Source organism: Hydra viridissima, unplaced genomic scaffold (assembly GCF_058129835.1).
Source record: "Hydra viridissima isolate aposymbiotic clone 2 unplaced genomic scaffold, HvirCarnegie_v1 scaffold_18, whole genome shotgun sequence".
Lineage (NCBI taxonomy): Eukaryota > Metazoa > Cnidaria > Hydrozoa > Anthoathecata > Hydridae > Hydra > Hydra viridissima.
Window position 1 is genome coordinate 2,057,464 of NW_028324317.1, and position 23,840 is coordinate 2,081,303.

The window sequence follows — 23,840 nt, forward strand, 5'->3', positions numbered from 1 at the left end:
TTTGCACACATACCTACAATATGACAAACGAAAAGGGTAATTTAGAGTATGCTTTTAAAATAGTTTGTAATTTATTTTTTATTAAATCTTTGAAGGATTACCAAAAAGAAGCTTTAATAGCTCTCAGCAATGGCATAGATTGTTTTGTTTGCCAACCAACAGGCCCTGAAAAATATTAATTTGAAAGTATAAAATACGGGTTTACAAAATATATTCGACGTATATTTATATTTGGCAAAATAGTTGATAATTGGTTGAAAATAGTTGATTTTTAATAATTGATTTTTAAAAAGGTTTATTACCCCCGTCCTTAAACTTGCGAACCGTTATTATATTTCGCCATTATTCATTTTTTAAAAATAACCAAAGTTTTCTCGTCTGACTTCCCAAAGTTCACGGGAAAAAATGTCAGATAAATTATCGTCTATGCCCTTGCTAAAACGTTATTTAATTTAGGAAACATCTGCGAACAATTAGTAAAAGAAAAGAGGAGAAAGTTTAGGATATTTTTCAAAGAGATAGAAGGGAAAAGGAAAAAATAACAGAAAGAGAAGAACGAAGGTGAAAAGGTAGAAGAAGAAGAAAAACAAGATTTTCTAAGAGAAAGAAAAGGATTTTAGAAAGTTGAGAATAAATCTAAAACAAGAAGACATTTTGGCCAAGAGTTTTACAGGTGTTACGAGAGGTTATTATTGAGTAAGAAGCATAAACATCAAATCTAAAGAAAAAATAAAATCCTAATAATCCAAACGAAGATTAAAGAAAACGTTGTCCTTAAGTCATAAAAATTGAGTTAAAAACTGAAGAGCTGACTTTCTTTTTTCGTATCTTTTTTTAGGCAGATGTTTATCTCAACGTGCTCAGTTTTAAGATGGAAAAATAGTTTCCGAGACAAAAAAATACTTTAATGGAAATTCTTAAAGAAGTTCAACCCCTGCAGAATACCAAAGGTTGATAGGATATTGTCCTGGATTGCTTTATCAATGATTTTCTATAAGGTTATTCTATTACACGTATTACAAGAAATATAATTGTTATTTACAAACGGGTTATGATGGAAAAAGTTTTCCAATTCTGAAAGAAAGTTAATTCAAAGGAGACGTAAATAAAAAGCTTTCTGGGTTTTTATCAGGGTAGCATAATGAAAACCAATTATAATTAATAGTTCAACGACGTTCTTTAATTTAAATTAGATTTAAAAAAAGAAAAAAAGAAGAAGACGTTATTTTAATTATATATATTTTAAAAAATTTTCATAATAAATATATCCTCGGTAGTATAGTGGTAAGTATCCCCGCCTGTCACGCGGGAGACCGGGGTTCGATTCCCCGCCGGGGAGGGAATCTTTTAGTAATTTCATTTATAACGAGTAACTTTTTGACTAAAAAAAATTTAAATTCAGCTTATATATTACATAATTGAAATACTACTTAGTTTTATAATAGTTAGTAAAGAATGTTTTACAGATGATTTTAATTGATGATATCAAAACAGCAATGCCCAACGCTAAGTACAAATTTTGATCCATCGAAAGTGGTAAACCAACCCTTTTTCAACTTTATCATAAAGTTTATGATATCAGTTAACTGATGTATTGAGAAGTTTTACACAAACATTTTTAGAAGAAACTTAAACTAAATTAGAATAAAATAGTTTATTTTTTTGAAGTGGTCATTTAACTTTTGGTTAACTTGGTGGTTTATTCAAATTTATCGTTGTTTCAAATACCAACTTCATGAGTTTATTTTTAAACTTACGTTTGTTTTAGTTTGCTCTTTTTACCAAAGCAGCAGCCAAAAACGTAAACAAACGCGGTAATAAAAAGTAATTCATAATAAAAACAATGTGTACTAAAACAAAATGTAGTTTCAAAGTATCGCATCCCACGACGCTCAAATAATATTTTTCAAAAAGATTTTCTTCATCTACAATGAAACAACTTATTGCTAGTGAATCTTTGCATGACTTTTTTTAGCTTTGCTTCCTCTTGTTTTATGCTTTAAACGTTTGTTCCTATGTTTTTGTTTTCGCTTTCTAGAATTTTTTAGTCCCTTCGTGTTTTTCTTGGCGTTGAAATAAAATGTTGAATTCTTTTTTTCAATGTCTCTTTCATTCTGTGTAAATGTTTCTGTGGAATCCCCAGGCTTAGCTCCATTTTTCTCATCTTCCTTGATTTTCTCTCCATTAGTGCTTTGCACTTCCGTGGTGTTTTGGCTATTTTTTTGATCGCCACTTTGGATTACTGCACTTGCGTAGCCGGTTGTAATAAAACTGCCGGAAAATTTAAGTTCGATTTTCTCTAGCCCCGTAAGATTGAGACCAGGATTTGAGCTTTTCGGAATGAAGAATGACCATGTTGTAAATACGGTCGGAGCTCTAAAAAGTCCTTCAAAGCTTTTATGGACGTTTCCAGCATCGATGAACGTAACCTAAGAGCAAGTGAATTTTTATGCATATTATTCAACTTCAAGAAAATGTAGAAATAGAAATAAGAAAAAGTTTCTCTTTCTAGAAATCTTGCAACTTAATTTGAGTAATATGAAGCCGGTTAGGGGTTCTTTTATGATCAGGATTTCAGGGTTTCTTTTATGTTCACTGTTATCTGATTAAGTCAAATTAAAAGTAAAAGGCTTTATTGTAAGTAATTTAGTATTGTGAGCTGTGAAAATTTAATCTATTTAATTTTGTTAAGAAGCAATTCAAATCACCTGATCATTCTCATAGTTCGGTTGTTTTCTATTGTTCTTCTTTTGTTTAGTTTGCTTTATCTTTTTAACGGCAAATTTGTTAACAGCACTTTTTGAGTAATACGACAGCATACGAATCCACCTATCACCGATAAATTTGAAATTACGGCCTTTGTACCGATCCTCAGAAATACCAGTGGATTGAGCATAAATTGTAACAATTCCATTAGCTGTAGTGGCGCCTTTAAAAATGACTTTTACTTCATCGATACGAACACGATCGCGTCCTGAGAAATACGATGAATTAATGTCAACTTTGTAAATAAATTCCTCGCTTTTCTTGACATTTTCAATGGGGTTGTCAGTGCATTTCATCAAAATGTTATTGGTTGTATTATGCTCAGTTAAGTTTGATTTTTGATAGTCCACACCATCATCTTCAAGACATTTTTTTGAATCACTATGCATTTGATCGATTAACCTATTGAATAAATGTAATCATAAATATATACTCTATCAATAAAACAAGATTCATTAAGTTTTAGAAGGAAAAGCTTTAAATTATACTTCGCAGGCACAGAAAATTTTTTTAACTATTATTACAATGGCCCTTATGGAATTATTTAAAGTTTCAAAAGTTAGATTAATTCTAGTAAGGCTTATATTTAAGTAAATTATTGAATGCAGCTTTTACAAAACGCTGCCTTTAGTTTATCAGAGAAGAGAAAAGCGCGATAAGATAAGATCATCTTTTATCAGTAAGCACAATGAAAATATGTTCTGCTATTATACATGCAACAACAGTTTATCAAATTTTTACAACCTGATTCGTTCTTCAGCAGTTGTATTTGATGCTATCGTTATGTTTAGGAAGTATTTGATGCAATGACAATGTTTTGGTTTCTCGATCGTAATTGTAAGATCATTGAAGGTTTGTGGAGGGGGAAACATCTCGTTAAGTTTTTGGTTGGATTGGTAAAGAAGCATGTTTTGAATGTATAAAATTTTCTCAAGGTCATCAGAAGGGTTGATGAGTAGACCTTCGTGGCACTTTTCAAGATGGAAATAAAAAAAGGCGTTGCAGTATTCTTCGTTTAGCCGAACAAGCTCAAGTTTGATTGCAAGTTTCTCCCATTCAATATCTAAATCTATTGCTGAACGATTATTTACCACCCAACTTCTCTCTAAAACTACTGAACCATCATTTTCAAGCTCTTGCAATTCGTCTTCTGTTTTTGCAATTTCCATTTCTGTAAAAACACTCTCGTTAAAGTACAATCCCCACGCATATCTAGAGAGAGAAAAGCTTGTCTCGAGTGCAGCTTGATTTAGAGATGCCTGTGTTTGCGTTTCTCCAGTCGTTATAAGCTTTAAGAGAGCAGTTCTGTAGGCCGTAGCTTCAGGTACGTCATCTGATAGAGTGGTATCAATCATCCCAGTTACGTGTTCTTTTGCTATTGTCCATTTATAAACATCTACAGCATTCAACTTTGAACTGGTCTCTACTGCTTCATTTGCCGATGGATCTTTGAATTGTTCAGCAGTTTCTTGTTCTGTTGCCAGGTGTTGAAGGGGATTACCAGGGTCAAAACCTATTCGAACTGTTCGCTCTGCTTTAAGATATGAAACCGTATTTTTAACCATTTCAGGTGTGGTATTTAACAGTGTGCTGCTTATTTTAACAAACGCTTTAATTCTCTCAACATCTCTAGTGGACTTCTTATCTAAAACAGTGTGCTTAGCTTGCAACCAATCTTTCAACATAATTTTTTGTCGTGTGAAAAATGCGGATAATTTTGTAGGCATTGCTTTCCACGCTTTTTTTACCTTTTGAAATATTGTTCCCAGAAGTTGTCGGTTTTGAATTAAACTTCTTATGGTTTTCATTATTTTCATGAGTTTAGGAATGATTTTAGCTAACTTGCCAGCCTTCCGTGCAGAATTCAATGCTTTTGCCGGATTAAACCCGCCAGTGAAGATTCCAACAATACAATTAACTGCTTCTGCTGCTGCTTCGGCAACGGCCAGCGAAGTAGCAAGAATGACACCATTTTTGAAGTTTTTAGATTCTGTTTCAACTTCTTTTGAGATTGCTGAAAATTCGTTTTTCAAATGGTTGATAAAATCTTCACTATCATTCCTCTGTTTATCTATATCACCTTGTTTTCTCAGCTCTATATCCCCGAGAGATTGTGACTTTTCTTTTGATGCTTTTAAAATTGCAATTTTTGCTTTTCCGATTGATTGTAGAGTTTCCTTGAAACTTGCTTCTGTCATATTTTGGATCTTTTTCAAACTGGCAATTGACTCTAAATGTCTTGATTTATCTCTGATATCTCGACCGGCTTGGGCTAAGATTTGGATGTTTTGACTTAACACTTGTAAGGATAACAAAGGCACACGCGTTACTTTTGTGTTCTTGTTATCGCTCCACAGGATGTATTCCTCTAAATATTTAACTGCAGTCTGAGTGCGAGATATCTCTAACTCTGAGTATAAAGATTTATTAAAATCACGTGATTCTTGGATAACATCATACCACGTTGAAAGCTGATCGTCATTATGAAACAAGCTGTCAGGTGCAATTTTATGATAAGAGCCGATGTTCATAATTAAGCAGGTGGCAGCCGCCCTCATAAATATTGGATCTGCATTATGACGATTTTTCATGCTGATGAATTGCAGAGAAATAAGATTCGATCGATATGGAACTTTGGAATTTTGGTTTCCTTGAATCACGTGGAAGGTATGGGTTCCAAGGAGACTATGGTTTGAAGTTCCAATCTTGATGTAGTATATTTCAACTTTTACATATGTATTGCTAAAACGATTAAAGTAAGCCTTGCTTGGATCCTCATCAACATCAATATTATATGTATAAACTCGAAAACATTTTGTTGTGTTGTAATTCTTTGTTATACCAATTATTTGCGAGAGTGTCAAATGGAAACTACGGATAATCAGAAGTTCCTCTTTTTCATATTCGTTTAAATGCGCGTGCTTTAATAGTTTTTCCCCGTATTCACACGCTGCAAATTGTGATTTCTCAAGACTGCTGTCCAACACATTAACAAATGGGATCTGTTCCTTATATGGATGAAGATCTAAAACTAATGGGTATTGTAAGCCAAGATCATAAACCTCTGGTAACAAGGGATAAACGTCTTCATTATCGCCTCTTAAAGTAAATTGGTTGCGAACTTTGATTCCAGAATAGTCTTTTAGCCTAAAAATATGTTTGGGGGTTGGAGGGACGTTCAAAGTTAAGTTTTGAAACACAATATTTTTGAATATGTTGTTTTGAATATTTTTATCCTTATCCTTAGCTGCAGTTGGAAATTCTATAGTTGGACTCGGTATTATTTTTTTGTAGTTGTAGTCTATTGTTAAGTTGTCAATGTTCGCGGGGAATTTCAACTTTCCAAAAACTTGCAGGTCACTTCCATCAGGGTTTTCAAAGTATATCTCAAATCTATTTAATCCTTTTGGATTAGAGAGGCAAAGTTCACTATCAAAAGCACAATACAACTTAACAATTTTTTTAACGTAGATGTAAAAGTAGTGCAAGTACGAGAGTTCAACCAAATGTATTTCTATCGTTTCAGCACTTGTATTTATTTTTAGCTCTTGTAAGCTTGGAAAAAGTTGTAATATAGGGTTTTGCTCCGTTCCGAACTGCTTTAGCTTGTTTCCTGTAATTTCTAACCGCGTTATATATTTTAAATCGTCATTTTCTGTTGTGTTGAAGCATACAGAATCCTCTGTTTCGTCTGTTTTGTTGCAATCACTCATTACTCTGCTTACAAGCTGCTCGTTAACAACAGCTTCTATTACCTGAAAAACCTTCTTTTCTTCACTAAAATACCCTTCGGTTATATCTTGAACTTCGCGTGGTAACACGTTGGTTAAAGTTGCATCAAAACCCAGCATTTCATATTCCCCACTGTAGGTCATTGTTTTTGGTTTATTCGAAAACGATTGGAGTTCTTTGAATGAATTACATTTTAGTTTTAACTCAGACCAACTGATATTAAAGATTTTGTTTTGGTAATGTAATATTTCACAAACACAACCCGATGATTCGCAAGCATCAAGTATAGATTCGGAAACGTTAAGAGAATTACTTTCAATTAAGACATATGATGAAAAAAGAACCCAGACATACAAAACAACCTGCGAAAATGCCATCTCTTTTCACAATTTGCTTCCTAACCATTAACCAACTTGAGTTCTTAAGCTTCGTGTGATAAAGACAAACAATGATTTCATATGCCAAATCACAAACATTTCTTATAGTATTGATTGTGTATAGTTTATATCCAAAGTTTTTTACGCAATCAAGTGTGAAAGTATTCGTAAACATTTTAATGAGGTGCAGAATGCGAGTATGAAGCTTGATAAAGTTTTTTTAAGTCATTGGATCTTTTAATGTCAATGAAATTGTATTTACTGAAGATGTGTCAGATTTCTTTTTTAATCTTAAAAATAATCATTAAGTTCTATTTTTTTTGTAAGTGATTCTAAAAAGTATTGAAATGATCTTCTTTAAGCCAAATTTTTTTTTGTGATTAACGCAGTCCTTAAATTAAGATGCAATTACAAAAATTAATGTTTTCTGGTATCGTAAGTTAGATATAACTGTAATTAAAGGAATACTTTGTGCAAATTCAAAATAGAAGACCAGTTTTTTTACAAATCTACCTTTACCCTTCAATAGTTCTTGGAGCAATATGACAGTAAGAAAGAGCGGGTTTTAAATGTTCGTGGACGAACGGTCTAAAGAAAGTCGAAATCTACTTAAAACATTTTTCCATTCTGAACTTGTCTAAGGCAAGTCGGAATGGAAAAATGGAAAAATTGAAAAAATTTAGAAAAGAAATAAATCATGACGGTGAAACTTTACGTGTTACTAGTCAAAGTGGATTATTTATGAAAAAAACTTGACAAAGATTCCTATGGAAATGCCTTCAAAATGTTCATGCGAAAGACTATAGTTTTACTACATGACGAAACCAGTTGAATCAATTAGTTGGGTCAACTTTGCTGATAATTAGTTTCTGCTTATAGTTTGAGTTTGACATTTGGGTCGGAAAATAATGCAAACTAAACACTAACTTCCAGATGGAAATTTCCTTATTTATAATCTTAAATTAACGACCATTAGTTGTGCAATACTGACTGAAATTTGGTTTCAATCTATAAGAGACTCATGTATAGCAAGACATGAAATTGCTCAAACCCGTTTTGATGTCTTGTTATTCAATCAAAAATTTTTTGTTTCAATTTTTGTTTAAGTTTACTTACATTAAATAGTATGTTATATATTAGATAATTTAGAAAATAATTACAACTTTAAAAAAAATAGTTTATAAACATTAACTGTTGTTAAAGAAAATTATATTTTTTGTGTTATATGTATATATATGTATATATATATATATATATATATATATATATATATATATATATATATATATATATATATATATATATATATACATATATATATATGTATATATATATACATATATATATGTATATATATATATATATATATATGTATATATATGTATATATATATATATATATACTATTATGGAAACCTCTCCACATTCAACTATTGTTGTTAATTTTTTCGGCTCAGGCGTTATACATGTTTTGCTTTGTGCCACAGTTGACTTAACGTTTAAAAGAAAATTTTTCAAAAATTCCTTTCATTCGACAAAATTACTTTATTCTAAAACAATTGTGACTTATTTGCATGATTGATTGGTTACAAATTTCAATCGCTTCATTTTGTTTATCCAACTGACGAAAGGTTTTTCCCTCACAGTTTGGCAATGATTTAACCACTTTTTTCAGAACATTTTGAACAAGTTTTGTTTCTATACAAGCATTTTTTTTTTTAATCAGAAGAGTGTTCTTACATTTAAAAAATAAACACATTTTCACCTCTTGATTGGCTAACCAATATATCATTCATGTGACACTGGACATATGCCCAATCAAAGCAATAATTACAACTTTAACACAATAAACAACTTGGTTGCGCTGAAAAAATTTAATTAGAATGTACCTTTGTACATTGCAATTAAATTTTAAGTATAACCGCAATAATAAAATTTGATGTCATCAATCAGTCTATAATTAGCACAATAATTAGTAGAGCGTTGGCGTTTGTCAAATGTTTATTCAAGCTTGGGAATTTCACAACGTACTTCCGCTTAAATATTAACTTAAAATTTAATTTTATCTTGCGACGATTTTGTCGGTCGGAAATTCTACAGCGCATTTCTTTTTTTGTGTTAATGAATGCTGAGGGAAAACTGCAAAAATCATAGAAATTAAAGGGGATTTATTTGTGTTTTATATTTATGAAATATTTGGGAATTTCTTTTTTTTTTTTTTTTTTTATTACTTTATGAAGGAGAATGAAAGGGAAGGCAAGCAGCACTTTAGCACATTTTTTCTCTTTTCACCAAAACCTCAAGTTTTATGTTGTATGTTGTTGAAAAACTTTCTTTGAGACATAAATTGAAAAAATGATCGAAATCATAAAATTATTAAGCTGATCAAAAATCATATCAATATGAAGTGATCATAGAATGTCATAGTTAACAGTTATCCATCAAAGTATTTTAAAAATCATATCAATATGAAGTGATATTATAGAATGTCATAGTTAACAGTTATCCATCAAAGTATTTTAAAACACCTTAATCTACGCGTTTCTACGTTCGAGAGTAAATCGATTTCGTTTTACGATTAACTCACTTCACTTTAAAAATTGTTCAATACGCTTTATGCTCAACAAACGTTCACAAAACGACATTAAAACAAAAAACGTGAATCGAAGTATGGTTTCCTTTAAAACTAATGTGAAATAAGGTGGTTTCCACATCGTGAAAACCACCTTATTTCATTAGTTTTATAAATAAGGTGAAATAATGTGGTTTCCACATCGTGAGAATAAAGAAAGTTATTATGTTGGATTACTAAAAAACTGGAAAAGTATTAGAAATAAATTTTTGCAACTACAAATAGACAAAGAGAGTTACAAATAGACTGTAGATTTCCCTAATTCCGAACAAAATCGTACTTAAAGTAGAATAACTCCGCTTACTTTTTGAATTTAATACTAATTTTTTTAAAGAAATAAACTGGAACCTAAACTGAGTCGAACCATAGTAAGCAACAAGTATATTTATTATAAAAATATTGTTAATTTTTAAATTTAAAAAGTAAAGTTTTCGTTCGGAATTAGGAACATGTGTTCCTAATTCCGAACGTACAAATCAAATCCCAAAAAATGGCATTCAATTTAATAAAGTAAATAATTTATGCTAGCGTAGACCTCTAGCTTAGAGTAAGGTAAAAAGATTTTTAAGATTTAAAATTACTTTTATTTTAATGTAAGGGTATAACATTGTGTTGGTGCAGAGTGTGCATTATCTATTTATTAGATCCTGTCTTCCATTATTTTTTTGTAATCAGTTAAAAGAAAACCTTCACAGCCACTGCCTGTTTCTGTCAGTTAACCAGAAGAAATCTCAGTTATTAGTATCAGGTCGGTTGCAGCCTTAGCGAATGCTTCCCCATTAATCAAATAGGAAGCTTTTTTTTTGTCAACAAAACGTTAAGATAAACAAGACGTTTAGAAATTCAATAAAAAGGTTAAAAGAGTTTGTTAGTTTCTAAGTTAACGTCGTTAAAATACTATTGTTAAATATTGTTGTTAATTACTTGCGCGTAAAAACGCTAACTTGCAAAAAAAAAGTGCATTCCAAAATCTGTTCGGAATTTGGTAAACATTTTAATTATGCAGAAAAGTACTGTATTTGAGATATCTTACGAAGTATTGCTAATTTTTGACTTTTTTTTTCAGATAATTAATCATCATAAAATTCGACATCGAACAGTACGCAATTTAAATTGCCTTTTTTTTTTTTTTTTAAGTAGGTTTTATATTGTTGGTTTTTCAGGGTTTTAAAAAGTGTTTTCTTGCAATTAAAAAATTTAACGGTATCAATATATATTTTGAGAATATTTTTTCATGGGAAAGCGTAATAGTATCGAAAATTAACTGGTCGAAAAAATGATTAATATCGAAAAATAACTGACCGAAACCCATTTTAATGATTAAGATCGAAAATTTGATTTTCAGATTAATATCGAAAATTTTTTTTTATCGAAATTCACAAATGCGGAACAATATCGAAAACAATAAAAACGGAATAAGATCGAAAACTTGTTTTAGGGCCTGTTTATTAGGGGTATGACTAAAAAAAAAATTTAAGAATTTTTTATTCCCCATGTAACCATGAGTGGTTACATGGGGAATAAAAAAACTTGACAAAGATAGTCGAAAACCCGGAACTCAAAATTTTACACGATTGTTTGACATAACCGATGAGAAAGGTGAATGGTTGTGTCAGGAAGATAAAGAATTTTATTGTCTTCAAAAGTCAACAAATGGAAGAGCTGGATATTGTACCACAATTAAAGATGCTGAAGGTATTCATCCAAGAAAATTAGTGTTGATAAAGAAACAAATGTCCATCAGTCAAGGACAAGATTTTGTTGAATCAGCTAGTGAAGGAGAACCTTCAGAAAGTGAAGAGCAGTGTTCCAGCAGTGATATTGAAGCTGAAGGTCCTTCATCATCATCTAAAAAACAAAAAACAAATTCAGCAGTAAATTTAGTGATTTCTGCTAAGATTAGTACTAAAAAAGCACGTAAAGTCTGTAAAACTCTTTCAGAAAGTGGTATTTCTATTCATACTCCAACGCAAAGTGGTATCTACAAAGGTGTTATGAAAGAAGGAGAAAAGTTGAAAGCAAATTATATGGAAAACCTAAAAAATGAAAAGTGGTCTTTGCACTTTGATGGAAAACAAATAAAGAAAATGGAACATCAAGTAGTTATTTTGAAAAATGAAAATAGAGAGGTTAGGCTTGCTGTTCTGGAAATGATGAATGGAAAAAGTGAAACAATATATAATGGGATAAAGCATGTGCTAGATGAGTATGAGCTGTGGCCAGCCATAAAAATGATTGTATCTGACACAACATCTACATTGTAGATGTTGTGTCAGATACAATCTGACACAACATCTACAATGTAGATGTTGTGTCCGATTGTATCTGACACAACAGCTGGTCTCTTTATCGGTAAAATAATAACTTTAAAGATGGCGGCTAGCGACAAAAAAACACAACAATTTAACAATATGTTTAACTGGTATTATAACACATATAATGCTTCTTAAAAGCTTAATTGTATTATAAAAGCTTCACAAATTTAAATTTGACAATTTTTTAAATATTATTCTTTTACGAAAACGATCACAATGACTTCAAAAGATGAAACAAGCAAGAGAGAGGCGCCTTAAAAGAAAAAATCTTAGTTGCTGGTTTAAAACTGGCAGAACTGATTCATGGTGGCATAATATAATAACTGGTGTAGCTCCCATTGATGTATGGAAAACAAATTTTAGGCTTTCACGGTTTTTTTTCATGAATCTGGTTTCAGAGTTAAGCCCTTATTTATCTCCTGACCGTTTTTCGCCTAACTTCAGAGCTCTATTAGCAGATAAAAAAGTAGCTATTACTTTATATTACTTAAAAGATACTGGATCTTTGGTAAATTATAAAAGAAAAACAACTAAAACTTTAAGTACACGGAAGTTGCCAGTTTTATTATTATATTTATTATTTTACACGGAAGATTTCAAATTTAAAAAATGTAAGAGTTTGTACGCATGCGTACAAGTTTATATAAGAAATTAACCAGCCCGTTTGCCGAGATCTCGGCAAAAAACAGTGAGATCTCGTTATCCGGGTTAGCTCATTTATTCATATAAACGCAAAATAAAATTAAGTTAAAATATTGATGATGTCGATATCTCGGCAAACGGGCTGGCTCGGCAAACAAGCCAGCCCGCTTTCCATATAAACAGGCCCTAAATGATTAACATCGAAAGAGTGATTTGCTGATCACACTCTTTTTTTATATATATATAAATAAACTAGTACAAAGGGGAAATCTTAAGAAACTTCTGATACTAAGTTACTTTTCAATGAGAAACTTATTTAAGAGTTCGATGAATATTTCCTAACTTTTCACCTAAATATCGCATCAACTTTACGCGAAGTTAGCATATCTACAATGGTGTCCCTTTTCGATATTGTTCCTTTTTTCACAATTTCGATCTAATTCCGTTTTTTTAAGTTTTCGATACTATTCCCTTTTTCACAATTTCGATATTATTCCGGCAAGTCCCTTTTCGATATTATTCTCTTTTGAGCTATTTCAAGATTATTCCGCTGTTCGGATTTTCGATACAATTCCATTTTTAACAACTTTGTTTGAGGCATTTTTTTAAAACTTTTTCAATTTACGGTTTCTGTTGCTGTTTTTAAACTGAAACAACCTGTTTATGTTCGGTTACCGATGCAATATCATAATCAAAATATCCACATCGGCTATAATTTGCACATTTTCTAAAATATGGCTAGGAGACCAATTTTCATTATTCTGTTGTACGTTATCAGATAAAATTATGGTTTTTCTTGTCTCAGGCTCTTTTTCAAAATTGATGAAGCTGCCATTCCAGATCACTTTTGAAACCAAAGTGATTGTCAGCTTTTTTGAACCACAGCCGTTTACATAAAGCGAAACAGCGTTATGTTATTATCCGCATGCTCCAAAAATAGAAATCGAAAGCAATGCAAACATTAAAAGAATTTATGATTTCTCAGTTGTTGAAGTGCTAACATTTTCTCAAATAATTTTACAAATAGAAATCTTCTTTAAAAAATATATAAATTGGAATAGTTTATTATAAGCAAAGTATACTTATGTCTTAAAAAACCTTGAAACTTAATTGCGCGCAAATATAAAGAACTGAAAATGCAGCTTGTCGATAAAAATAAAACTGAGAATTTTATATATAAAATAAAATCTGATCGTATAATTTCCAGATTTTTTTTTAACACTGAAATTTAGTCTATATACAACATAACAAAGCAAGTTTTACTGAGCATCTAATTTTTTTACTTTACGTTGACGGCTTACAAGTGATGACAATATTGCACAGCTGTTGGCTGGTTCTAAACTATGTACAAGTGCTATAACTCAAAAAGTTAGCGTTGTTTATAAACTCGTATTCTCAAAATAGTTGCTGAAACCTGTGAAAATGGTCTGGAAATGAAAATGTGATGAAAATACTCCTTTCACCTTTTACAAAGAAGAGAATGGAAAGTTTGAAATAAATCTAGCATCTTGGACCCAGCAATCACAGAACGTTGAAACAACGTTGAAATAACGTTGATCGACGTTGATCAACGTTGTTTCAACGTTGTGTGTTTGCTAGGGAGTTATGTAAAAGATCTAATAACACATATTCTCAGACATCTTGATCCACTAGGTCTAAAGTTACCTAAGCAAAAATTAAAATCTTTAGAAAAAAATGAGTTTAGCAAATGTAGCATATTTGAATTTGCAAATGACATACCTCTTTCATTAAAACAATTTTTAAAACTGCTAGTGTAGCTTACAGCACTAAAATAGGATTTATATAATTTGTGTATCGTTGAAAGTTGCCAAATTATTTATATTTTTGTTTTTATGCAACTGTAATGGTCTTTTCCATCATAAGTCCTGAAAAAGGTATTCAAGTTAAAATTGAAGGAGATTATGGTGGAGGAAGTTTTAAGATGAGCTACCAGATTATAAATACTTTAAATCTAAACAGTAAAGAAAATACTATCGTTTTCAAAGTTTTTGAGGCAAAGGACTACAGAGTCGAAAAGATTTGAAAGACCATGAAAAGATTTCAAGAACAAAAAGAAGATCTATAAAGAATGAGGTATCAGAGAAACAGGTTATATATATATATATATATATATATATATATATATATATATATATATATATATATATATATATATATATATATATATATATATATATATATATATAACTTTATAGTCTATACATGTATTGCTTTATAGTCTATACATATATTAATTTATGGTCTATATATATTACTTTATAGTCTATATATATATTACTTTATATTCTATATATATATATAACTATAGTCTATATATATATATCACTTTATAGTCTGTATATATATATATATATATATATATATATATATATATATATATATATATATATATATATATATATATATATATATATATAATATTATTTATACCGATTTCATAGATTTATGAAAAATTGGGGTCTCAAGAAAGATGTAAAAATTTCAATAATGTCATAACAAAACCACTTTTGAAGGTGCTCTAGATCAGGTAAAATTATTTTTCTCATTTAACTCAACTTTTAACTCGTGATAATTTCTTTGCTGTACAACATCACTAAAAGTTAATTTAATTTTTTAAAATTATAACACATAAGCATACCTGGGTTTTTTTTTACCAACTCTGTACATTGCTGTTGGAGTTTATCTTAAATATTTCTGCATGTTTGAAGAAGTAGCCCATGAAATTGGATAAAATTAATTTGTGCTGTCAATATCAATATTTCAAGAACAGCAAACTGTAAAAATTTATTTTTGTCGAACCCCTTCACAGTAACCTGATTAGTCTGCAAATATTTTAGGTATAATCTCCAAGTAGTGAAAAAGATATCCTTGTTCAAAGCTGAAAAACTTATTAAGAAAACTAGAAAAAAAAATGTCTTTAAAACATTCAAGACACACGAGTTATCATCACAAAAGCATATTCTTATGACTGACATTTTTGCTCATTTTTTTACTAAGAAACATATAAACATTACTTATTTTTGAAATCTACAATACTACATTATTCAAATTTATAAGGTAGAGAAATTGGAAAACTGATATTTTATAGGTTATATTTTGTATATATATATATACAAATATATAGGTTATATTTTATACAATATATAGGTTATATTTTGATTTTTATATTTTATATATCATCTACACTGCTGCCAGAGAGTTATAACTACCATGTTCAACAGTGCACGAGGTCCTCCACAAAAAGGTTTTTAATCCCATTGCCATTATTGATGGATAAATGCTACAGCAAACATGCAAGAAATTAGACTACTGACTTGATGTCCTTCATGCAACAAATGGTGCCCATATAGAGGTCTATTAAATAGAGTTAAAAAACTTTAATAAAAACATATTAAAATAAAACCAATCTTGTTTAGATGTTATAAACTGCTTTTGAAATAAATTTTTCAAAAATTGTAAAGAGACTTTGTGGACACCCTGTATATTGTATTATGTTTTTTAAATAAGTAGTTTGTAATTAATTTGTACAAGTCCCTTTTTTTGTGGTATTATTACTGCTACTACTACTGCTACTACTACTACTACTACTACTACTACTACTACTACTACTACTACTACTACTACTACTACTACTACTACTACTAGCATTATTTTTATTATTCTTATTATTATTACTATTATTATTATTATTATTATTATTATTATTATTATTATTATTGTTGTTGTTGTTGTTGTTATTAACTTATTATATTATGATTATTATTAATGTTATTGTTATTTTTATTGTTTATGTTAATACTATTATTGTAAGTCATAATTTCTTTTTATAGGCTTTTTTGTTCTTTAATAATTTTGATCTCTTTTTGTGCGTTTTCAGTGCAGAAAAAAAATTTTCATTATTTTAAATTTTTTTCATTACTTTAAACAAATGTATAAATTTATGAAAATTTGAAGTTTAAAAACGTTTGCTGTTTTGAAGTTTAAAAAAGTTTGCTGCTTTTTTAAAGTCCTTGTATTTAGAACAAAATGGTTTGCTTTTAGTGCTTTGGATGTACAAAGTTTACATTTCATCAAGAGTAACTATTCCTAGCAGAAGTTTAAATCCAAAAGTATTGGGCTCTGTATAAATATTTGTAAAAATAATACTATTTTCTATTAAATTGCTCATTACACCCTATATATAGCCAAAAAAAAAGTACTGTTCAGTGGATCAATTCATTCTTTGATTTTGATTGACCATTCTCCATATAGTAAATCTTGTTTGGTAGTTTCTTGTTTGACAAAGCAATAGATTTTTGTGATGCATTGCGGTTTAATAGTTTCATTTATGGCTTCTTAACTAAGTTTATTTTTTTAATCATTTAGCTTTTTGATAAGTTCATGAAAAATAGAGTTCACATTGGTTCAGTTCAAGCAGCTGTTCACATGTTAATCAACAGCATGTAACAAACCCACAAAAAAGAAAAAGAAATTTACAACTACCTCACAAGAAATAAAAGAATGTTATCAGAAATAAAACACTGGAGCACAAAATAAACTTGTTGGTGATTTTTTTGCTTGTCTTCTCTTTTTTTTTTTTAGAAATCAATAGAGCCATTATAAATAATAGAACCATTGTAAGAATAATGAACAATCTTTTTTTCCAGTTACCTGTTGCTGAAGATTACATCATCATGGAGAATGAGTTTGATGACATCAAGGGTAACTAAATATTTTATATATTTAAATCTTGTTTTAAAAAGAATTTTAGAAAATTTAGCAAGTAGAATCTTTTAACTTTTAGTAATAAAATTTCCTCAAGATGTATTTACAACCTTGGCAGATAAGTTAACTTATCATTGGAAACAATTTGCTCATTGTCTTTCAATTGATGAGCTTGCTATTAACTGTTCAGAAAAAGAATTTTCAACAACACGAGAACAAACTTTTCAAGTATTAAACCAGTGGCGTAAAGATAATCCTTTAAAAACATGGCGTGATATGAAAGTTGGATTAGTCTTTTGCCAGCGAAAGGACTTAGTATATGACTGTGAGCGAAGTAGGTTTTTTGAAAGTTTTGCATTTTTTATTCAAAATCTTTTTTCCTTAGCAAAAGTATTCCCTTAAACAATTTCATTTTGACTTTTATTTGAATTAAACATTTTCCTTGTTTATTTTTCTAATTAATGGATACACACATACATACATACATACATACATACATACATACATACATACATACATACATACATACATACATACATACATACATACATACATACATACATACATATATACATTCTTAGTAGTAGTGTCACACTGTGCTGATATTTATCATATATAATTTTTTAAGAATTAATATCCAGACACTCAACCTTTGGTATCCGACCGCCATTAAATACTTTCTTTGCACGCGACAATGAACTTCATCAAATTCATGAGTATTTTATTAATATTGAATTGGATGATTCAGAAAAATCGTTTTTGGTGTTAACTGGAATGTCTGGTGTTGGAAAAACACAACTTGCCAAAAAGTATGCAGCAATTTATAATAAGTTCTTTGAAAGCTTAGTATGGTTAGATGCAGCATTTAACAAAATACAAACCTCCATGATAAATCTTTGTCAGATTTTAGGGTTAAGTATAAAAGACTCAAATGAAGATGAATTCAATATTAATGTAGTTATTGAAAAAGTTCATAACTATTTTAAAGGAGAAAAAACATTATTTATTTTTGACAATGTTGATGATGAAAGTGTTAAAAGTTTCAACAAGTATGTGTCAAACAAACCAAATTCATTTACATTGGTGACATCACAATGGAAATCATGGTCTGCCAATGCATATCAAATACAGATTAATCCATTCTCACATCAAGATGCCTTTCTTTTCATGAAAAAAAATTTTAAAACAAGCAATGACGAAAAACTTAAAGAAATAACCCAAGTGCTTCAATATCATCCACTTGCCCTTAATCAAGCTATTCTCTATATAAACAACAATAACATTTCTTTGCAAGATTATTTAGACCTCTTTCGATCCTATCCTGTAGAAATACTTGATGAGTATTTTGTCACTGAAGAAGAAACAAAATCTGCAATAACTTCAATTAATCTAGTTTTGAAAAAATTACATAAATCTCATGAAAAATCATTAGAAATTTTAAACCATTTGTCATATTGCGATGGTCAAAACATTGCAAAACAATTTATCAATGATATTTCAAAATACCTGAACAATAATGAAGTGTTTATAAATCATACAGTTCAATTATTTCTTAGTTATTCTTTGCTTGATCATTTTGACAAAGACAACGACAGATTCTCAATGCATGAAATTACGCAATTGGCATGTAAGTATTTTCAAAATCAGAAAAATGTTATAGAAATTTGTAAACACAGTGTTATTAATTTCCTAAAGATACAGCTCAAAGATGCAAACGACCACATTAATTATGGAAAACACTTCTACAACCATTTTCTCCGCATGTTTCATGCAAACAAACGAAAAATGTCTGAGGCGTTCGATCAACAAAGTGATAACATACAACGCTTTTTAACAAATAAAGGTCTGTTTGAAGAAGCAGTAGACATTCTTAATTCCATTCAAAGTTTTTGTACTGAAAATTACGGAGCAAGAGATAACAGAGCTATTGATGCAAAAAATAGCATGGCAAACTGTTTGCAGAAAATGGGAAAATATAACGAAGCCTTAGAAATTTATTCTCAAACCGAGAAAATGTTTTCTGAATTTTTAGAAATCAATCATCTATCAACATTAGCTACAAAAGATAATATGGCAAGCTGTTTGCAACAAATGGGAAAGTATGATGAGGCTTTAGAAATTTATTATCAAGTTGATAAAATACAAATTGATATTTTGGGAATCAATCATCTATCAACATTAGCTACAAAAAACAATATGGCACTTTGTTTGCAAGAAATGGGAAAATATAACGAAGCTATAGATATTTATTATCAAATTGATAAAATTCAAACTGATATTTTGGGAATCAATCATCCATCAACATTGGGTACAAAAAACAACATAGCACTCTGTTTGCAAGAAATGGGAAAATATAATGATGCAATAGAAATTTATTGTCAAATTGATAAAGTACAAACTGATATTTTAGGGATCAATCATCCATCAACATTAATTACAAACACTAATGCGGCATGCTGTTTGTTTGAAATGGGACAGTATACCGAAGCTTTAGAAAAATGTTCTCAGGTTGACAAAATCCAAATAGGAAGTGTAGGAATTAATCATCCTTCAACATTGCGCACAAAACATATTATGGCAAACTGCTTGATAGAGTTGGGAAAATATAACGAAGCTTTAGAAATTTATTATCAAGTTGATAAAGCACGTACTGACATTTTAGGAATCAACCACCCATTAACAGTGGGTACAAAAAACGATATAGCAAACTGCTTGTGTGAAATGGGAAAATGTAAAGAAGCTTTAGAAATTTATTACCAAGTTGATGAAAAAAAAATTGATATTTTAGGAATAAGTCATCCATCTACTTTGACTACAAAAAATAATATGGCGATTTGCTTGAAAGAGATGGGAATTTTTAATGAATCCTTAGAGATTTATTCTCAAGTTAATAAAACACAAACAGAAATTTTAGGGATTAACCATCCCTCAACATTGAGAACGAAACTTAATATGGCAAACTGTTTGCAAGTAATGGGGAAATATGATGACGCTGTAGAATTATATTCTAAAGTTTGTAAAAGACAAACTGAATCTTTAGGAATCAGTAATCCATCAACATTAACGACAAGACATAATATGGCAAACTGTTTGCAGGAAATGGGAAAGTATAATGAAGCGCTAGATATAAATTTTGAGGTTGATAAATTACGAACTGATATTTTCGGAAACAATCATCCATTAACATTGACCTCAAAACATAACATGGCGCTCTGCTTACATGAACTGGGAAAATATAATGAAGCGTTAGAAATTTATTATTACGTCAACAAAATGCAAACTGAAATTCTAGGACTCAATCATCCATCAACATTGAAGACAAAATGTAATATTGCATATTGCTTTCAATCTATGGGAAAATATAATGATGCTTTAGAATATTACTCTGATGTTGAGAAATTGCAAACTGAAATTATAGGAATTAATCATCCATCAACATTACGTACAAAATTTAACATGGCGAATTGTTTGATAAATATGCGAAAAGTTTATGAAGCTGCAGAGATAATATCTCAAGTTGATAAAACACAAACCGAAATTCTAGGAATCAACCATCCAGCAACATTGAATACAAAAGATAGCATGGCAAACTGTTTGCTAATAACTAGAAAGTTTAACGAAGCTCTGGAAATTTATTCTCACGTTGATAAGAAGCAAACAGAAATTTTAGGAATAAATCATCCATCAACATTAGCAACAAAAAATAACATGGCGCTCTGTTTGGAAGAAATGGGAAAAGTTAATGAAGCTTTAGAAATTTATTCTCAGGTTTATGAATTACAAACCGAAGTTCTAGGAGCCACTCATCCATCAACACTGGTTACAAAAAATAATGTGGCACTCTGTACACGGGCAATGGTAAATTACAATGAAGATTGAGAAATATATTCTGAAGTTGATGAAGTGCAAACTGAAGAAGTAAAAATCAATGATCTGTCGTTACTATTACAAAAAGTAACATGAATATATTTATATATGTGTGTTATAAATTCGCTTCAGGAAGAAAAACAAACCTATTTTATTTAAAGTTTCAATTATTATGACTATTAGTTTGATCAAAATCTTGTAAATTTGATTGATAAATCGGATTCAAGTATGAGATGCATACTACTAAATAAGAAAGTTTTCGGTCGCGTAAAATTTTCTGTTTATTTTTTTGTTGTGGTTTTACAAAAACTTTCACAAATTTACTTTCACTTGTTATTTTAGTGCTAAATGTTTTCCTTAAAAGACGTCTTACAGTTAGCAACGCTTAAAAGACGTTTTACAGTTAGCAACGCTTAAAAGACGTCTTACAGTTAGCAACGCTTAAAAGACGTCTTACAGTTCGCAACGCTTAAAAGACGTCTTACAGTTAGCAACGCTTATGTTTTTTCACAAAAAAGCTTCACTATTTAGCGAATTAACTTCCCACGCTAAATATCAAGGATGGTAAGTGTACGAATGTCCGTTTCTCATCAACAGACTTGAGTTTTTCACCATAATTTGATAAATTTCAATATTCGTGGTGTTGCTGATGCTACTTTAGTTCACGTTAGGCTTCTTGGTTTTTTAACACCCCCTCTTCCATCCTTAAATAAGAGTACATTTTTCTTCAACAACGATTATTCTTCTTCAACATAAGTTTTCCCGTCCATCAACGTTTCTTAGTATCTTTAAATGCTTAAGCCATGTTAAATTCACCATACTTAGTATATTTTGTGAATGAATATAGAAAAGTTACTTGTCATTTATGGTTAAAGTGAATGTACGCATTATTTTACAGTTAAAAATTTGGGCGACAAATAAAATTTTGACGTGTTTAAAGTAGCGTTTTTAATCTTGCGTGAACTTTCAGTATTTTACGTTTATCTTTTAACGATAGTGCATGCCCTTTTAAACACTTGAAAATCCCAAAACCAATCGAAATACAGAATATATTTAATAAGCTTGATAATAACAAATTTATTAAAGACTGGTAGTCTCAGATTTTGTTGTTTTATTGTTAATGTATTCATAAATCAGATTGAGTTAAAGGAGGTTTGTGCCAACTTGGCGTAGCACAAAATGAAAACTTGTGCAAAAATCTAGCACTCAATTTGGTTTTAGCTCCGTCTTGTCAAACTAAGCGAGTTCGATTTTGTTGTCATTTATATAAAACACAATGATACTTTTTTATGTTTTATTAAGAGGATAATCTTATGGAGATAAGTTAAGTTCATTGAAGTTGTATCTTTAACTAAGCAGCTGTCTTTTTGAGATCCCATTTTTTAAAAGTCATTCAAAATAAAGAAAAATGTATAAGATATAAACCAGAGATGCTTGTATTTTTACCAGGCGTCTGGTAAACTAAAACTAGCAAAAATATGATTTAACTGGCAAAATATAATATATCTGTAACAAATTATAATTTAACCCAACTGTTCTTCAGTATTCTTAACAAATTTACATTTTCCTTTCTTATATTTAGGAAATGATATATTATATATACTAGATGTCTAGCTTGCGGGAATTTATTAGACGAAAAGTGAAGCCGTTTTTTTTGTTTACAAATTGAATCCGCCATTTGTAATAAGGGCAAAAGCTATATCCGACGTGCGAAATAAAAGTTAAAAATGCATGTTTTTGCCCGAATTAGAAATGGCTTCTACGGCTTCATTTTTCGGATCGAAGTTAGACATCTAGTATATATAATATATCATTGGTCTGAATAGAATTCTATTACTTAGTATATATAATATATCATTGCATTTAGGTAAATTGTGATAATAACGTTTTTGATATTTTCTTATATTGACTTAAAAAATACTGAATGTATTCAAAGAGCTATATTTTAATTACATTACACTGGTAGACCACCCAAATAATATTTGTCCTTACAACTAATTTGCATAAAGTTATCCAATTGGTCTGCTCAGCCGCAAACAAACAAAAAAGAGTTTATTTTAGTATTGAAATCTAAAATATTTCCAACATTTCTATATTCACTCCTAAAAATTTTATTAATAACTGTTTAAATAATTACAAGTTAATAACTATTAAAATAACATTACAAGTTAATAACTATCAATGGGCATTAAAAGATGGGCATTATAACTGATATCAGGTGCAGTGCCGACGTCTGCAAAAAATGTTTCGATAAGTATCTCTGTTCTCATCCCTTTACAAAGGTGCGTTCGTCAACATTCGAATAGGAAGCTGCAAGTTCGATTTAACAAAAATAAAGCAAGGTTAGATCAAGTTCAAGTTAGATGACGGACTTAATGTAACGCTCAGCAATCATCTGAACACCACAAAAACTCGAATAAGAAGAAGCCATTTAAAAATATGTTTTGTGTTTGGTAATAAATTTCTGATCTTTATTAATTTATAAAACTTAAGATGGTAACATGAAATCAAATTTTGTTGATTTATCTCGGTATTTTGAAGTGAAGCGCCAAAAGTATCCTATTCAGGTGGAGGAAGAGTGGCGTCCAAGTATATTGTATTGAGGGAGGGGGGGGTACGGTACTGAACCTGATCAAGGCTGAATCATGTTTTCACGAGTCTGTTGGTTTTAAGCAATAAACTTTAACCTTGCTGTTATACTTTCTGAACTTAAAATGTTCTTGAAGTTGCATGCTGGTAAATCTCGTCATTAAGTCCTGTTCAGGGGAAGGAATACCAAAAACGA

The 23,840-nt window shown here is 30.0% G+C and overlaps 2 protein-coding genes and 1 non-coding gene across 6 annotated transcripts; 2 read left to right on the plus strand and 1 right to left on the minus strand.

Annotated features, from left to right (window-relative positions):
- The first annotated feature begins 1,267 nt into the window (after positions 1–1,267).
- Trnad-guc (transfer RNA aspartic acid (anticodon GUC)) lies at positions 1,268–1,339 on the plus strand. The gene has a single exon. It is a non-coding gene; the product is annotated as a tRNA-Asp (tRNA).
- A 527-nt stretch (positions 1,340–1,866) lies between these two features.
- LOC145181140 (uncharacterized) lies at positions 1,867–6,975 on the minus strand. Its single transcript, XM_080056152.2, has 3 exons — positions 3,511–6,975; positions 2,709–3,168; positions 1,867–2,429 (listed from the first exon to the last, which is right to left on the minus strand). The coding sequence occupies exons 1-3, from the start codon at positions 6,873–6,875 to the stop codon at positions 1,947–1,949; spliced, it is 4,308 nt and encodes a 1,435-aa protein (XP_079912278.2). The 5' UTR covers positions 6,876–6,975; the 3' UTR covers positions 1,867–1,946.
- Positions 6,976–15,461: 8,486 nt separating this feature from the next.
- LOC145181951 (uncharacterized) lies at positions 15,462–21,994 on the plus strand. Of its 4 annotated transcripts, XM_090074900.1 has the most exons (6): positions 15,462–15,836; positions 16,505–16,593; positions 16,850–17,024; positions 17,131–17,185; positions 17,268–17,522; positions 17,817–21,328. In XM_090074900.1, the coding sequence occupies exons 4-6, from the start codon at positions 17,158–17,160 to the stop codon at positions 21,065–21,067; spliced, it is 3,534 nt and encodes a 1,177-aa protein (XP_089931026.1). In that variant the 5' UTR covers positions 15,462–15,836; positions 16,505–16,593; positions 16,850–17,024; positions 17,131–17,157; the 3' UTR covers positions 21,068–21,328. The 4 variants fall into 4 exon arrangements, 3 of the variants coding, with proteins under 3 accessions (XP_089931026.1, XP_089931024.1, XP_089931027.1); XM_090074898.1 differs by lacking the exon at positions 16,505–16,593; XR_016448452.1 differs by lacking the exons at positions 15,462–15,836; positions 16,505–16,593 and adding an exon at positions 21,398–21,994 and having other exon boundaries at positions 16,638–17,024; positions 17,817–21,142.
- Positions 21,995–23,840: the final 1,846 nt, after the last annotated feature.